Raw genomic sequence first — 18,350 nt, 5'->3', positions numbered from 1 at the left:
TCTCACTCGGCTAGCTACCTGCAAAGAATTTAGCATTCCATGGACAGCTGTAAAATGTGAATTCTTTTAGTAAAACCCGCATAACTTTTGATAGCATGGATCAATTTCAGTATTTTCTTATTGCAAGTGTGGAAGAACATGTCTCGTGTAATACATGCTTCTTGGTGTATCAAATTTAATTGCCTTCTAAGCGAAAAAAGTACGGTGGTTCATTTTTGTTTTTACTCACTCTGTAGAACAGATTAAAGTCTCGCATCCAAACAGAACTCGTTTCAAATCTGCCATTGTGAGCATAATTGTTTTAGCGGCATGATGTGGCGTTCTAAACTTCCCATGGTAGTCGGGAACACCAAGAAAAAAAATGTCGCCCTTTCACTATGTTGTGGGGGAAAACATCGAGTGTTTAGCGACGACTTATTGGCATCAAATACTAACGCTTCAGCGACCTTGTCCTTATCCTTATTAAAATTGAAATAAGTCAAATATCCGCCCAAACTTCCCGCCGTTTTCCCTGATGTCCTAAAGTTTCATAACCTATAATAAACCAGCATTTATTTTAAGCCGTTATTTTATTGCCAATTTGTTTGAAAGTCGACCCCCCACCCGTAAAGTGCCACCGGGCGAGTATCTCCAATCGTTGAAATGAGTCTGGCAATTTCATGTCAACTTTCCAGGAAATTAGGCGACATGTCGTAAACCCATCATGAGTATAGGGCCTGATTTTGTGCGTGCAAAGAGTCAAACTGTGCGCTGGGCGCGATATTTATTTTTTATTCGGCCGCTTTGTTCTCAAGGTTGTGATGTCTCATACTTCACAATGACGTTCATGCTTTGCAGCTGTTATATCTATCGGTGTCATAATCTAAACATCCACCCCCCTTTCCTTCAACAACCTCATCCGTCTTGCACCGTTTCCCCCTCCCCCCCCCCCCCGCGACCCAACGTGGTATTAAACAAAAAATAGGTCTGCATTCCCAATTCCATATCGCGAATCAATAAATTTAATGAATACTATTTTTTTTGCAGCATCGAGCGCGCACACTGAGTATGTGCACATGATCATGATAAATTGGTACATAGAATACGGGTGCAAACGTTTATGAATAATTAAATTGGAAATAATTATAGTGGAGCATCCTTTGTGAAGGGAAAAAAATGAGTTGAAAAAAATCCAAATGGCAGGACCAATTGTTGAATGCAGTTTTGTATGTAGCACTTTCAAAATCTAGGATATGAAAGCCCAATTCTTAAGCTTTCTTTTAGTACAAGAATCATTCAAATCGCTCATGTACATGTACTTTTCAAGTTACGGAATTTTGAACACAACCACCGTTAAAGTTCTGTCCACCGGGATTGTGTTCAAAATTCTGTAACTTGAAAAGTACATGAGCGATTTGAATGATTCTTGTACTAAAACAAAGCCTATTGACTGGGCTTTCATAATAGATTTTGAAAGTGCTACAGGCAAATTTCATTCAAAAAACGGTCCTGGCATTTGGGTTTCTTTTTTTTTTTTACTCGCCCTGTAGTTCAGTTAAATCCTTCGTGTACATGCAGAACAATGCGACAAACATCATAAAAACGCGACAAATAAACTAGTAAGAATGCAAGCAGGCAATGATCATAATATTTTATCCCTTTTAAAACTAGCTTTGTTTGTACAAAAACTCTGGGTGTGTTTTTTTTCTCCGCAATGTCGAACCACTTTCCATACAAACAGGACCTAACCACACAAATCGATTTCTAAGGCCCGCAGCACACAATACGTGCTCGACATTAACGCGTTCATTTTTGTTCCCGATTGATAATTAAAAGGGTGTTTTATAGTCTATTATATGTAAGATCCGGGTTTGGACGAATTGCTCGGGTTCGGTGGCCGAGTTACCGTCAGGTGCGTAGCGGGCTTTGAAAGCGCGTCCTGCCCCGCCCGGCGCAGCGTGACACGGCCGCTGGGGTTGGTGGGGCTGGCGCGGTATGCGTCTCCGTTACACATGGTGTTTGTGTGCGGATTGCAAACTAACCCAAGGGGTTCGGGGGGGGGGGGGGAACAAAGTTATTAAAGGTTATTGATTTCAATTCCGTGTAATGGTTCTGTTGTCTGCACATGCGGCGAGTCGTCGGAAAATACTGCATGTCCGGGTGTATTTTTATTTGGCGATTCTCTTTTGTTCTTAGACCGTAGGGTCTATGGTCACAAAACGGGGAGGAATGATTTTTCTCACTCGTCAGACGTTCTTCAAATTTGAACAGAAGGAAAAGCACAGAGACAAAGGATCTGCGCAGCTTGTGAACGATAGAAATGACTGGACGTGTAGTCGATTAGATGCATTTTTTTACCCGAAATGTTGACTGATTTTTATTCTTTTTTTTAGCAGCAAGAAGACTAAATGATTTTTGTCAGTCTTGTCATGCTCTTTCAATGATGTGCCCTATAAATTTTTTTTGTATATCAAGCTAAGATTACAAAAAACGTTTTACCAAAGACCTGCCACACTCAAAATGAGAGTTGGACATTTAGGTATTTTCCCCAATGTTATTCAACAAGCTCAACATACCAACTGCCTATAGGCCTACACTATCGGGCAGATTCTGTCCAAAAGTTGGTCAAATTTTACCCGAATTAACCAGATATTGAGGCAGTTTTATACTTAAACTGACCAAACAACATTGCCCAACTCATACCCAATTCTTTGTTAGTGCAATGGTCGCTGATTTGTTAACAAGAATAATTAAAAGCCACATAAGCGCACATACAGTATCGACTACTATCTATCGTGTGAAATTAATCGCATACAACGTCAAAAGAAACGATTTCGAAATGTGATAGAACTGACGTTTGAGCGTCAATATTTGCGATCTTGCTTGAACAAATGACTCTTCATAAAGGCGTGTAGCAACTGCAGTAATAAAATTGGACAAGTTAAACAGACACGGCACACAGAATATTCATTCCGTTTGCTTTCTCCGAATAATCGTTTTATTGCGTTTAATTGGAAGGACTCGACTGGTCGATTTTGTTTGACTTCTGTACGCGCCTCTTTTGTCTGTGTCAATTCGTGTACACACCTCGTTCAAAGTCGAGTTTGGGTCGTTTTATTTGACAAGATTGTTGTATCGACCACTTCGTGGTCCCTGTCAGTTTACGCGAAATTGTGTGTAAACTCGAGACATTACTTTTTTTCTAGGGTTTGTTTAAATGTCGCGTGCCTTGCACATGTGTTATTTGAATGCCCAACAATCATGCGCGTTCGCAGCAATGTATAAGGGAATTCATGCGGTTTGCACGGACAAATGTTATTCATGTTCAAAGGCATTGCTTAGTTTATTGATTTCGTTTGTTTGACTTATACTGCATGTTGCAGACGTACTAACGAATGTTTTGGTCATATTGTAATAATTCGCGTTTTTAATATTGTGAGCGTATCTGTATACCTTTACTAAGGGAGTGTTTTCTTTCCAAGCCTAGAATAAAGGAGGGAAAAGTGAGAAACGAGCGCGGCATGCCAGAATATGCACCGATAAACAAACCTCAGAAATTTAAAGTTTGAAAAGAATCGGCCGTTGGTTGAGTGAGATTGACGGCGAACACGCATAATTAGAAATTCATGCCACGCATAATTAAAAATTTGGCCATTTAATTTGCCAATGATAATAGTAATGTTATATAAGGACCAATCTTTCGGCAATAATCAACTTGGTCCTGGCTTTTGTTGTCAAGAATGTTTATCGTTCCGGCGGGAGGGTTTCCAGAGTACAGGAATCGACATCGAAATGTCCCCAGGAAGCGTCGGAATTTCTTCTTTTGTCAGATTCTATGCTTCAGTTTGCTGGTGTGTGCATGCATGGTCGAGTCGCCCTTGCTACGATAGAGCCGTGCTGCCTGACCCTCAGCCCTCCTGAGTGCCATGCCGTGCCCTACCCGTGGCCGTCTGGACGGTGCACGGTGATGTGCCAACGATATCATCACGCCATAGCTCCTGCGGGATCGAGGCCGCCGTTCTAGTCGGACTACTTTCCCCAACTTAGGCCGCCATAATTCAATCCAGGATTCCACTCTAATCAAGGTATTCCTCTCATAAATAATTGGAAACTTTAAAAGGACTTTACGATTTATCTTTTGGTAAAATGAAAATAACATCCGTTCGGATCCTTTCAATTAATTGGTTGAATTATTACACAGTTGAGCTAATTAATTCATGATTGTGTAATGTCAAACAATTCTAGTACTTTTTGATAAAAAAAACCGCTTGATTTTGACCATTTTCTTGCATTGTTTTGTGAAAGTTAGATGTAATTTTAGTGCTGTCCGTTTGCGACCGTTTTCAACCAAAGCGATTTCGCAAGCACACAGGGACATTTAAGTTGAATTAATTAAATTGATTGATCGAGAAGGCCCTTTAACATGAAAAAAACGGAAATTAATTGCAAGCGAAAAAATTGTGCGAAAAAATGGCTACACACGGAAAACACACCGACCCTGTTCCAAGTCCAAAGAACCAAAACGGTAACTGAATATACTTTTCATGGACAAAATAAATTGCTCAAACACTAGGCCTATGACCAGAAAAAAATATAGTGAAGACACCTTTTTCTGTTTTGAATCACGTTCTGACAATAGAGGGCGGTTATCTTTGAAGACTGGCATTGATTGAAAGTTAAGTCTTTGGAGCAACACTCGTTTTTTTTCTCTTTTAACTAAAAATCAACTTAACACGGACGTGCGTATTCATTCAGCGCATTGCTACACCGATGTCTTTAAGCAATTCACAATCTCACGTCTTTCCAAAATTACCCAAATCCGTCAGCAAACACGACTAATTAGTCCTACCCTCGTCCGAACAATTCGAGACAAAAGAACTCGTTAACTGGGCAATAAGCGAACAATGAGCGCAGGACACCGAATGAACTAGAGACATAATATCCGTTGGCAAAGATGCTGTGACTAAGAAGATGCTACTGCGCCGCCGCACAAAGGGATTCCATTCCGGCCAATTAAAATGGTAATCTCCGACAAATCCGTTTCGAGAGGCCGCGGACAATAGCGGACAATGGCGGACAACAACAGATCAACCGGGCTATTATGTTGCGTGAAAGTTGACCGAGTTGCCAGCAGTCGGTCACCATCGGCTCCGTGCTGGAATCAAACGAATGTCTTCTCTGTCTCTTGAACCTCATCCTGCGGAGTGTTTTCGGAGTAAATTTGAACAACTCACTCAGTACGTGTGTGATGTCGTACCGCCTTTCATGGGCTCGCACGCACTTTAAAAAATAATCCTCCGATGTTGCAAAACGTGGAACTGTCGTCTGCTTGTACTGTGCCAGCGGCCGCGACGCGCGCGCGTGACGTGACGTAAACACAATTTCCAACCAATCACGACCGTCCTGGCATTTCCACTCTCACTGCAGCCAACCGAATGACGCTGAACTTTCCAAGGGGCGGAGCTGGTATGCTGATCGCAAGCTTTAATCACCTGTTGCGTGTAGCTTTCAACCGATAGTATACATGTACAAGGGTGTTATTTTTTTTAAAGCCAGTGTTTTTTTGCCACCACGGTCCCGAACATAAATACAATAACTGATAGGATACTTTGTCAAAACCGGTGGAGAGTTTGCAAAAAAAGGAGAACAACACGGCAATTTGAAGAGGACTCTAGCGACGAAAGGCACTCCAAATTGTTTCGAGGGAACATTGGATTTCTTTGGCGAAGTTCTTTGGCGCTGAACTCCGGCAAAAAAAGATGTCTGCTGTCCCCGTACCTCTACCTGTATCAAGGTATGTTTTATAGAGTACTTCCTTCATAAATTCAACCAATATCCTTATTTTAAATCGTCAAAGACAACAGTGCAGTTGCGGGGTTTTTATCGCCAAAACATCTCCATCTGCCTATGGCATATCAAAAGCAGTTGTTGGTTTTAATTACGATAATTTTTTTTTTTAGGTACACGTTTTTAGCAAAATATTATTTTCTCTCATAATATTTTGTTTTGTTTGAAAAGTCGGCAGGCTTTCTGCATTTGATATGATTTTTGAAAAAAAAATATTTTCCCTACTCTATTTAAGTGATTATTACATTATTGTCAGTTTCCAATATTACAGGCCTACTATATAAAAAGGGGTCTGCATTTTTCAGTACTTCGAACCATCATTCTTTAAATTGCTGTCGATCTTTTTCTTAATGTAGGCCTACACAGAGAAATTGCTACTAATACTAACAATTGATATTTATTATTTTTCGGAAGTTGCATTGTTACGCACAAACTGTCCTTTTGTGGCCTTAGTGGCGAACTATTATGGTATTTATTTTGCGTTCTTACAAGAAATCAGGACTCTGATATTTGAGAAATCAACAAAACTGGCATAATGTTATCTTACTTACGCAAATGGTAATGAGAAATTAAGGATTTCCCCTTTTTCCGATTAGGGCCTCTAGCTATTTTCATCGATTTTTTTTATCAAGGGATAGAGAATGAAAATTTTGCCAGGAAATTCTTTATAATACTAATAGCAGAGGTGTAGATCTTACAAGTAAGAACAACACCACCCCCATATCCTCGCTCCTCACCCCCCGGAAAAAAAATGTATTTAAACAGGCTAAATTTGATTCGTTTAACTAATATCCGGGAGTCGGATCCGTGTCCTTTCGCAACATGTGGTTTACAAATGTCAGCAGCCACGAGACCAGCAATTGTTAGCTGAACACGGCTCATTGCGCAAGTTAAAATGGTAATTTTAACCTTTTTGGAAAGCCGGCGAAACATTGAATAAAAGCCACTTCAATGTTACAGCATCGCTCGACTCTCGCGTGTGTGCCACACGCGCCCTCGCGTGGGTTCGACGCGCGACGCGTTCCAATGAACGCGCTTCCCCCTTCTTTCCCGGGCTTATTCACTCGAGGGCCTCGACCGTGTGGTGTTGTCCTAATTTCAAAAAAACCCGAACAAACCACGGCATCGTCTCCAGTTTTAGTTCGGCAGATAGGTGATGGGATGGTGCCTTTGATGACACAAGCATGGAATTTAGCACACAGTTAAAGTATGTCATGAGAGAGATATTAGGCTATAGGACCATTGCAGATTTTGTCCTTTGACAAAAAATATAGGTAGATCTTGAACAAGCAATGGCAGCCATTTTGAATCCCCAAATCCCCAAATATATATTTAAAGGCACAATTTCCCCAAATAATTATTTCCTCTACTACTATTTGGCTTCAACTCCAACTTAATTATTACAGCCTGAAGCTAGATCTGACATCACAAGACCGAGGTTTGAAAACCTCTCATCTCAAGGACGTGGCCCCGCCCCTTCATAGACGCCTATTGGTTCATGTATCGTTCTGTTCAGTTTCGTACCGTAATTCAAATTATCGGTAGAACCGTAGAATCCATCAGCCCTGGCTCCTCCCATTACTGAAGCCGCCTACTTTAAATTTGCTCCGCCCACTTTATTACCATAAGGCTCCCAGCCCGGTTTAATAGCACGATCCGGGATCCATTGAACTTACACTGTGGCTTCGCCTACCATTCTGGATCCGCCCACTAAACACTCTGGACCGCCCATTTAACACGATGGACCTGCCCACTCTCTAGCTAGATCCGCCTACTTAAACATCTTAGAACCGCCCATTTTGCAACCCTGGGTCCGCCTAAACACAAGACAAAAGCTCCTCTCACTTTTACATTGACTCCTCCTAGTCTGCTATTCAAATCCTTATTTTTTTTATCAATCAGTCAAAATGACGAAATCGATCGTCAAACCAAAGACTTAAATGATTTGTTCTCAGCCATCCCTGCCAACTAAACCGTTCAATTTTCCCAGTTTGCATGATTTACCAAAGTCTATGGAATATCTATTAGATTAATTATGCAAAACAAGAATGCGTCTTGACCTCGAGATTCTGACCATTCAGCGATCGCCTTCTATACATCGGGTATTCGGTATTACCCTTGTATTACAAAAAACATAGCATCCAAATTGACCAATCAACAGTTAGTCCACATTTCTGATCGAAAATGACGTCACAGTTTCTAAAGTCTAAGGTCGCATAAAATTTGCATGTTAGGACATTATCTGCACTAATGTCTGATCCTTGGACTAAATGATTACCGCAATTCGGGCCAACGTTTTCGTCTTCACCTGCCAAATTCAGCCATTTCAATCCGAGAATTTACGCGATCTTTGTGTTTTTTCTTCTTCAGGCAGCACTATAGCCCCTGCAGCCGGACGCGAATTCAAGACTCTCATAACACCATCATGATTTATTGCCTTCATCTCAATTCATGTTCTTAACGCCTGATGTAAAGACCAATAACTGAAAGGAGGCGTGTATATAGGTATAAAATACGTCTATAAATTAGGCATTGCGAGTTGTATACGTGGTAATGGTACCTGTTGGTAATGCAATTTTGATTGGGAAAAAAATTGATTGGATATAAAATATTATTGTAGTCTTATATTTTTTTTCCTCATTATTTCGTAACCTGAAACTGTCAAGTCGTAAATAGTACGGAGGAGAGCAATAAAAGTGACCATGCGTTCGTTTATGCCGAAATTTAGTTTTCTACGCGGCTTGTATTTCAATCAGCATTTTTGAAAACTAAAATAAATAATGGTTCAAACACGACACAAACTAACTGATAATCCCCCGCAAATCCACTAAGAACACACACGTTTTCAAATAAGAGAGAACATGAAGAAATACTTATAAAAAAAAATAATTAACTGAACTTTTTTTTCTGGGATTTTTTTTTAGATTGCATACCTATTACTGTGGATTTAGTGAACAAGATATGTAAATACGTGTGTGATGGTACCATTGTGACTCTGAACACGGAACTAAGCATTGAAAGCGTGGTAGTCGTTGCGGAACGAGTCGGATTAGATACGGAGCCATCGCATCGATCGTGAAAGAGTCTATCCCGGCTTTCAAACAGAAGTCATTTTTTACCAATTGTTATTTTTTTTCCTACGTATGTTTATAATATTTCCTGCATTGCCCTGGGCAAAAGATATTGTCAAATGTTAAATGTTTGAACGCAGCTGTGACATTTTATGTCTGTTTAATGATTGAGTAGTCTGTGAGCGCAATTGGGTTTTTGTTTGGTCCGTAAGTCTGCACATCAAATGGGTTCGGGGGGGGGGGGTACCACTGTCTCCGTCCTTGCCTTTTTAGTGTTTGGGACTTGGTAAACTCTTATGACAAGATCAAAACCACACAACTGAATCACTAACCTTAACGCCATGCGCTATACCACCACCGCGGCACCGACACATCTCACCGCGGTGACACATGAACTTGGACCATTTTGTATAGAATTAAAGCGAATAGGAAAGACGTATGCGATTTGGCATTATGTTACCGACGATGTAACTGGTTTTTGAGGTCTCACAACGCCAACATCTGCATCGCACAATTTAATATCTTATACCGCACAAAATACCAAATAATCGCCAAAAATTGTGACTAAAGCACACAAAATTGTGACGTAGCGACTCAAAATGGTGACGTCCCAAAAGGTGCCGTCACCACACAAAATGGTGGGCATAATCACACAAAATGGTGCCGTCACCACACAAAATGGTGGGCATAATCACACAAAATGGTGCCGTCACCACACAAAATGGTGGACATAATCACACAAAATGGTGCCGTCACCACACAAAATGGTGGGCATAATCACACAAAATGGTGCCGTCACCACACAAAATGGTGGGCAAAATCACACAAAATGGTGACGTCCCCACACAAAATGGTGACGTTAACACAAAATGGTGACGTTATATCACACAAAACGGTGAGGTAGTCGGCAACTTTCCCAAGCGATATACGTCTGCAAATACAATGTAATGGTGCCTATAATGATAAATATCCCTCAACAGTCTGGTATACGGGAGTAGTGGTGCGGCGTGAATAAAAGCAGAGTATCTCAGACAAAGACATTCAAAAGCTATCAGAAAATTGAATAAATAATTTAACCCATTTGACTCAAATTACGAAACTTGTCTTTCCTAGTCATAATGCGGTGTTTTTTAAAACATGTCAGTTCATTCACTGCGTTATCAATCAAGCTCAAATCACCCTGCCTATTTTATGAGAGACACTAAACAAAGCTAATCACTTTAAAAAAACCCGTTAACGGCTCAACGAGCGTAACAAGTCCGCGATACGACACCGATATCTCCGAGTTACGAGCGCGCCGCTCGAAACACGATATACCGTCCAAATCTCCCTTGGGCCGGCCGACGTGACTCGCTCCGACACGCTGACTTAACGATGTGATATAATTAGACTGATGTATACGCGGTGTCTTTGTTTTAAGCTTGAGCCTTTTGATTAGTAAATCGACTCTTCCTTTGCATTAAGTCCTTGATTTGTCTGGTTGTGACGAGGGTAATATCATAATGTACTTGTGGGTCGTTCGTACCTGCTTCCAATACACCCCTAATTCCCCTTGCGACTTCACTTGACTTGCAAATTGACGCGGTTCAGCAGGCATACTTTCTTAAGAACCTGTCAATTTGTTGGGGTTGACACTTCGAGCGTTAGCGCGGTTTTAAAAGGTAAGCCTGCCCCATGTTTGAAGCCAATCGTGGCGACTCAAAGGGATGACAAATTTTGTGCCCGTTTTCCTTGTTACGTTGAGAAAATCATCATGTTTGTCACATCCAAAATATTTGTCGTGCAATACAGCACTGCGGTTTTATTGTGTGTATAACCATCCAGTGTGTTTGTGTGTATATGCCTGTTTAGCGCTCCCGCCCGAGCCGGCTCAGGTTGATTATAAATGTATCTAATAAAAGTAAAATTTTCTACTCATACTATACATGAATAGAAAGTTGGATATTAGCCAACAGCATGCAACAATCCCCAAGTTTCTAGACCAAATAGTTTTGAAGTAACGGCGATATATAAATACATTTTTTGGCCAGTTTCTGTTGTATGTGCAAAAAACCAGTGTGTAGGCCTGTTAGAGAATGTTGCTTAGGTATTTAGAAGTGAAATTTTCCAACAATACTTTACATTGATAGAAAGCTGGATAGTAGGGCAACAACTTGCAACAATCTCCAAGTTCATAGACCAAATAGTTTTGAAGTTACGGCGAGATATAAATTAATTTATTGGCTAGTTTTTGTTGGGTGTACACAAATATCCTGTTGTCGCGCTCTTGCCGGGGCCGCACGGCTTGCTGAGGTTGATCACAAAATGTATCAAGAAGTGGGATTATCCAGAAAAATATTCCATGGATAAAATGCTGGATAGTGGGACAACAACATGCAACAATCCACAAAAATTCTAGACCAAATAGCTCTGGAGCTACGGCGAGATAATAATTTCCCGTCAGTTTCTTTTTTTGTGCTTGCTCGGTGCTGTTGTTTGTCTTAAAAAAAATTCCAGACATAAATAATTCACAAAAACCAACAACTAAGCAATGCAAACTAATATCCGCCTTAAAAGTACCATGTTTCAGAAATCAAGAAATTTACAAACCAGAAAGGTTTGTGCTATAGCAAATTAAAAAGAAAACCAACTCCATGCACGCTCAAGCTTTCCTCGTTTTTTTCTCTGTATAATTGTTTTCATTCGATGAAAAATGACTCACGGCTGAAAATATACCGTTTCTAATTCTACCCCACGCCTAACCAGCGATTCATATTTAAAAAAAATATTTTGTACTTTTTACATCAGCCGCATAATTGCAAGTTGGAGACCATTGTCGTATTTTAATTCCACTCCCCGCGATGACAGCCATAATCGATTTTAAAAAAATTGTCATCATATTAGAGCGCAATTTCTAACGGAGGGGGTTTAAACTTGGTCTCTCTGCTACACCTGTTGACTGCTGTATTATTCCTCAAAATTATAAACACAATTTGCCGGGGTAGTGCAGTAAACGATTTAACATTATCATAATCGATACCTTCATTTTTATTAAATGCCTGAAAACTCCATATTTTTTTTTTAAACGTCTGCTGGTTACAAAATAGGAATCTATGGATTGGGCGACTAACTTAGGATTGCGTGAAAAAGGACTGCGTGAAAAAGGTCTGCGTGAAAAAAGAACCGCGTGAAAAAGGTCTGCGTGAAAAAGGACTGCGTGAAAAAGGTCTGCGTGAAAAAGGACAGCGTGAAAAAGGACTGCGTGAAAAAGGACTGCGTGAAAAAAAGAACCGCGTGAAAAAGGACTGCGTGAAAAAGGTCTGCGCGAAAAAAGGTCTGCGTGAAAAGGACTGCGTGAAAAAGGACAGCGTGAAAAACATTGTGGTTGATATGGTTTGAGCTCTTGGTCGGTTGAATTCCTTTTTTGTTATTTGTGAAAATCTGGTATTTTGTTTGATTACAAAACTCAACTATAGCGTTCGTTTCGTTGGAGCCCTAAGTTATCGCTAATCTCTAGAAGTTTGTCTTTTTTGTGGTCGTTTTACATCTGTCTAGGCCTTAAACCAGTGACAATTACAAATGAACTGCGGCAGAAATCGTCCCAGACAATAGATTTTTTTGTGGCTAAAACGACAGGGCATGTGCAACCAATAAGTGGCGGTTTAATTTTTGGAAAAAAACCCACAAAGGTCGTTAAATGTCATTAACTATACGCAGCACTAGCAGCTGTACATTTTAACCATCCTATCTGCTCATGTTACTGAAATAGCATTATGTATTTTTGGTGATCTATGTTGTCACGCACTATGCACATTTTCTATGTGTCAGTTTTTGGGACTAAGTGACGTTTTCAGCGGCAGTGAACCGTTAAGTGTGTATGTTCACCCCTTTTGTGCTCAAATGTGTGAAGAGTGCCCGCTTGGTCGGCAGTGGTGGTGATGGGGGTGGGTGGGTAGGCACGCAGGCAGTTGCACTTTTCTGGAACAAAGTTGACATTTTTTTCGTTAAAGTGCTATTAACTGAAAGTATACAAACTTCCCTTTGCATAAACCATGTTAAAATAGGCCTGAGACCTAATGACGTCACGCTTTGTTTACATGTGCGCTTTCCTATGTGGTAGACGGTCCCTACTTCGTCTGGCATCCCGACTTCGCTCCCATAGGAAAGCGCATATGTAAACAAAGCCATTACGTAATTAGGTCTTAGATCTATTGGATGTTTTGTCACGTGATGCCGATATGCAGCACACTGTTATATTCTGCATTGCATAAATAATCTCTTGAAATTGTTGCTTAAAAATGTTGACATGTGCTTTTTAAACAAGAGCAAAATAACACGAGAAAGATAGTAATGTGTCTTTGGCCTGCGAGTTGCTGGTAGGCATGACGTCACATTCGCAGGTGACGTTGCCCGAAGCTACATGGTTGGAAAGTACATTCACCTAAACAACACTTCTTAAACCGAAGCGCCCCAAATGTTAGGTCATTACATGGTTGGAAAATTAAGAATAGATTAGCAAGTGAATACCACATTGTCAGCTGATACAATAGCTACATGCACAGGCGAGGAGATCTGATTATGGAGGAGTCAGCGACAGTAATATTGTAGTTTTTAGGTACAGCTGCTATTTTGTTGTGTTCTCGTAGCTTACGATACAGTGAGCGCAGTCAAGCGTGTACAATGCCAATAATGATGTAGTAATGAACTTAACGTATTGGGCAGACCTATACAAACGGTAGGGTTGTATTTTAGTGAGGTACTTGCATCCCGCATGGTGGGGCAGATAGGGAAATGGTTTGGGGAATTGTGCCTTTGATGATACAAGCATGGCATTTGGCACACAGTCAGAGTATGTCATGAGAAAGATATTTGGCTATAGGGCCATCGCAGATTTGTCCTTTGAAAAAAAGATACAGGTGAAATAACAAGCCATTTTCAAAATATGCAAAATGGCTGCCATTGCTTGTTATTCTACCTATATTTTTTTTCAAAGGACAAATCTGCGATGGCCCTTTAGCCAAATATCTTTCTCATGACATACTCTGACTGTGTGCCAAATGCCATGCTTGTATCATCAAAGGCACAACCCCATCACCTATCTGTCGTAAGAAGTTCCTTAAAATAAATATTTTTTAACAATCACAATAGGCAAAGAAACTTAGGTCATTCTCCGTCACACCCTCCTTTCGATCTGTTCAATTGCATGTTGTTCTTGTCATTCTTGTTCTTTTTTTGAAATAATTTTGTTGGTTCTGTGATTGCTGAATAATATGCTGTTCTTTGCTGAGCAGAACTGTTACCATGGTTGCCAGCTTTAATACTACGCATGCGCATTAAGTAAAAAAAAAGCATGTGAGATACTGAGGTATTAGGCGCAAATGTGTCTTCAAAGAAATTGTGGTTTTTCTTTTTCGACTTCTGTATAATTTAGTAAATTTTTACGGTATCTGATTTCAAACCGCCGTGCTATTATTGGCACCAAAATGTACTTTTTAAGACCTCTACTACAATATTGAAACATTAATAGATAGCATTGATGAGGTCAAACAACATTTTTATTTGCCCAGTGGCGAGATGCGCCTAGCCGACCAATTAATTACGGGGACAATTAACGCGCTAATGACGCCGAAAGTGCAGCCAAATTGAATTCAGCGTCTTTAAAAATGCATGCCGCGGATGTCGTTACACGGAGCGAAGCGTAGCGTGCGGGGAGGCGGGCCAGCGCCGCGCTACAACGGTTGAGCCCCGTCGCGTCGCGCGCTAATGACCCAGTCCAAGCCGTACTATAAACGACAGAGCGATTAGAAACGAACGGTTCAACAAAACAGTCCCGACGAATAGATTAATTATACATTTTTAATGACAACGGGGAGAGACGGACAGTGGCTTTTCACTGAGGCACAAAAGATTCCCGTCTCGTTTTGTTGGTATATTGATAATTTATCGGATCGTAAATTGAGGATTTTTTTTTTAGCTTTGGAAATGATGGAATAGTTGGGGTACATTTACTGAAAACCTATTGAATTATAATAATATATAGAATCCTCTATGAACAAGCGGAGCTGTCAGTGCACACCATTTGCAAGACAAAATAGATGGATCTTATATTTTGTACTGAAAGGCGAATTAGGACACAGGTTCAGACAGCAACCGTACGTGTTGCCTTGAAACGAGTGTGATAAATTCTTGGTTATAACTAGATCGTCTCGAATATGCATGGAAGGAAACGAACAAGAATTGACAGCCACAAACCTGTTGTACACTCTTGTGAGGAATAGGCCTTTGAGGAATATGAACCTGTTTTAGAATTAATGCAACTTCCATGAATGCCCAAACTTTGACATGAATGGAAAATGGTGTATTCTTTATGGTACTGATTGAATCTTTTTATATAAGAGCCAATGAAATTAAAGCTCGGCAACCAGAAGTAAGCGATACAAGAGACAAAAGAAGACGTTCATTTTTCAATTTTATAGATCGGAGCAAAACCTACTTATATTCTGGTGAAACAAAAGCCGATTCAGAATCGTTAATTCATACAGAAATAGGCTGAATAAAATAAGGTCTACATGTCTATTTTGACAATTGGCGCACCTAATAAACGTGCGTATCATTACTGATATATTTTCACGATAGAGATCTACCATACGATTGTCTTTCCATTTCGCGAATCAAGTTGAATCATACACTGCCTCAATCAGAAATTGCACGCTTTGTGTTTAAGCTTATTGGACAGCTGGCGGATATGCTTCCGAATTAACATCATCAGCACCATTTGTTGTTTTTGGTTTTCGGTTCCGTGATGGAGTTAATCAGTTCGGTGGTGGAGTGATTTTCAGCGCGCTGAGCCGCTGACGTTCCACCGGTAATCGCGTCATATTACCCGGGCGGAAAGCTCGCCCGCCCTTCGCCAACCAAGCGTGCACTCCACGCAATGTAGTAGGCCTACCTGCAAGAACCGCTCCTTTTGATGTTGATTTTTTTTTAATGCATACTTAAACGAGGCCAGGAGAAAATCTGAGCTTGACGCCGAGCGATTTCGCGACCTTCTTTATTTTTAGTCCCCCTAATTGGTCATAAAAATTATACCTTATGAGGCCTCGTTACTATACAGGATTGTGGTTTGGAGGATAATTTATCAGGACCTGCACGAATAAAAAGCTTCCAGACCTGAACTAAATTTGAGATAAAAAAATGCCACGAGGTGCAACTTTCCCTTCAATACTTAGGCCAAACCTAAAATTTTACAACACTTCAGAAACACCTGTAATAAAATAAATCGAGTGTTACCTCTATTATAGTTAAGTGGTTCGGTAACATAACACGGTGTCGAATAAACACCGTTGTTTTCTCAGTGTAAAAAGTAATGAATTCCTAATTTGGCTGCCTACGGAATCTCGAAGTCTTTAATTTTACGACATTCCTATTGTTCGTATAATTCACCTCATATTTTCACATGCTCTACTTCTATGTTTTAAAGCCATTGTAATTGTATTTCGTTGGGCCCTTGTGTAGAATTAGGCCTAAATAACTATAAGAAATTGGATAAACTTCAGACTAAAAAGTTACACTTCTCTCTTTTTACTATTTAGGTATCCAGTATGGCAGCCTACAGTCTCAGTAACCGCAACTGGAGCCTATAACTTCCCCGCTCCGGGCAGTGGGGCTCCTGGTTTAACCCTCCCAGTACCCTCCCGGTCCCTGTTCCCCTTCCCCGGCCCCTCCCCCATACCCCTACCCCACTTACACCCAGCTGTGGTACCCCAGTGTCTCAAGGTGCCTATTCCTGTACACCAGCTCCATCACCCGTTTCATCCTCACCACCCTTACTCTCAGCTTCACACCGAGCGTGACCTGGCTACCACGACCCCCACCACCACCACCACTTTGACCCTGAGCGCGAAAGACCGAGCACCGACGGCCATTTTCACCGCGTCGACCGCGCCAGGCCTACCGCACAACGCGCTGCCACTCCCGCCCGAGATACGCCGCCCGCTGCCCTTGGTCTACAACTTCACCGCGGCCGATTTGGACAGCGTGTTGTACGGCTACGTCGGGCCCTCAAAGGAACCGCCGTGCGGACTGAGGTGCGCTCTATCCGGCCTGCGAATTCACGAAATAGGTAAGAACCTTAATCCAGCAAAATCCTGCAAAATCTAGCTAACAAATCCTAGGCCTACAACATCAAAGGGTTGGGAATTTCTGTTGAATGTTTGGTTGGCATTGTACTTAACGACTTGTTGTTTTGTTTAGTGTTAATTTCCAATCGATTTGAGCCGTGCTGTTGTTAGATTGTATCGGACCCGGGATCCACACGCCTGCTTTTGTTGGATTCTGTTAAACTCCCAGAATTTTTTTTGCAGCACCCAATAAAGGGAAGGGACCTCAATCCAGCAACTTCCTAGACTATCTCACAGTGGGTTATTCTGTTGGATAGAGTTTTGTTACCATATTGTACAAACGATTCCAAGAGAACCAAGCCTTTCTGTTTCTTAGATTCTGTTGGATGAACCGTGAACCAGCGTTCTAGTTTTCAACTTCGGTTCCCTTTACCCGCTATGGCCCAGCTGCAGTCTAGCCGTTTACACGGCTGACCCCGTTTTCAAGTCACGCTTGGACGGGGCCGGGCGTGTCGCCGAACGGCGGGCCGTCAGCGGTCGGGAGACGGTCCAGGCACGGGCCGGGAACGCCTCGGACGCGGTTGGCATTACGCCGTCACGGATGGCCAACCAGTAACACAAAATTATACCGAGCTGTCCTTTCGTGTGGCTTTCTAACTATTATCATTTTTTAAAACTGTTGTCTGACTACTTTTTGCTTGTAATCAATCAAACAATACTAGAGACTTAATTGAGAAGATTATAGACACAAAGCGACTGGGCGGATGTACGGAGAGGCGTGTTGGACAAAATTATTCCATATTGCCCAGTAGTCGATAAAAATAATCTTTAAATGTCAAACTTAAGCGGTCGTAAGATCGCTTTTAGTGTGACGTGAGTAGACGGTATATAACCACACACAAGACCACCTATCCAACGCAACAACAATCTTCTAAGATCGTGACCTAAAGAAAAATTCGTGACAATTTCATAATTAATAATGTGTCCCTATGTTTTTTCAATTTTTTTTCTTCTGGTCGAAGAGGGCTAGCCTAGTGCCCTCTTTGGGCTTACCTCACCGACTGACTGACTGAGTTAGCCTGACTTAACGTTTCAAGCGTTTTTTGCCCAAATTGGCATAGGACCCGCTAACGTTAGACGGTCTTGGCCGCCATGGTGCCAAACTTTATCTTTCTGTGTAAAGTTTGCATAATTGCCGCGCCTTTCAAAAACAAAAAAATAACGAACTCGGGAAGGTCTCAAAAACAAGACTTGTAGACGAACTTCCACACACACAAAGAAAATACCGACAAGCATAGCCCGACTCTTAACCTAACAAACCTATGAAAAGATCGTGTCATCAGTCAATTTCCCC

The 18,350-nt window shown here is 41.2% G+C and overlaps 1 protein-coding gene across 1 annotated transcript in view; it reads left to right on the top strand.

Annotated features, from left to right (window-relative positions):
* Positions 1-5,138: 5,138 nt before the first annotated feature.
* Positions 5,139-18,350, top strand: part of LOC119724742 (PR domain zinc finger protein 14-like) — a 31,868-nt gene continuing 18,656 nt past the window's right edge. The window contains exons 1-2 of the mRNA XM_038195934.1: positions 5,139-5,773; positions 16,469-16,998. Of these exons, the coding sequence (XP_038051862.1) occupies positions 5,739-5,773; positions 16,469-16,998 (565 nt within the window). The 5' untranslated portion in view covers positions 5,139-5,738. The remainder of the gene's footprint in view (positions 5,774-16,468; positions 16,999-18,350) is intronic.

The sequence above is a fragment of the Patiria miniata genome, unplaced genomic scaffold, assembly GCF_015706575.1.
Source record: "Patiria miniata isolate m_02_andy unplaced genomic scaffold, ASM1570657v1 HiC_scaffold_18, whole genome shotgun sequence".
Taxonomy (NCBI): Eukaryota; Metazoa; Echinodermata; class Asteroidea; order Valvatida; family Asterinidae; genus Patiria; species Patiria miniata.
This window is presented reverse-complemented; position numbering and strand designations above follow the sequence as displayed.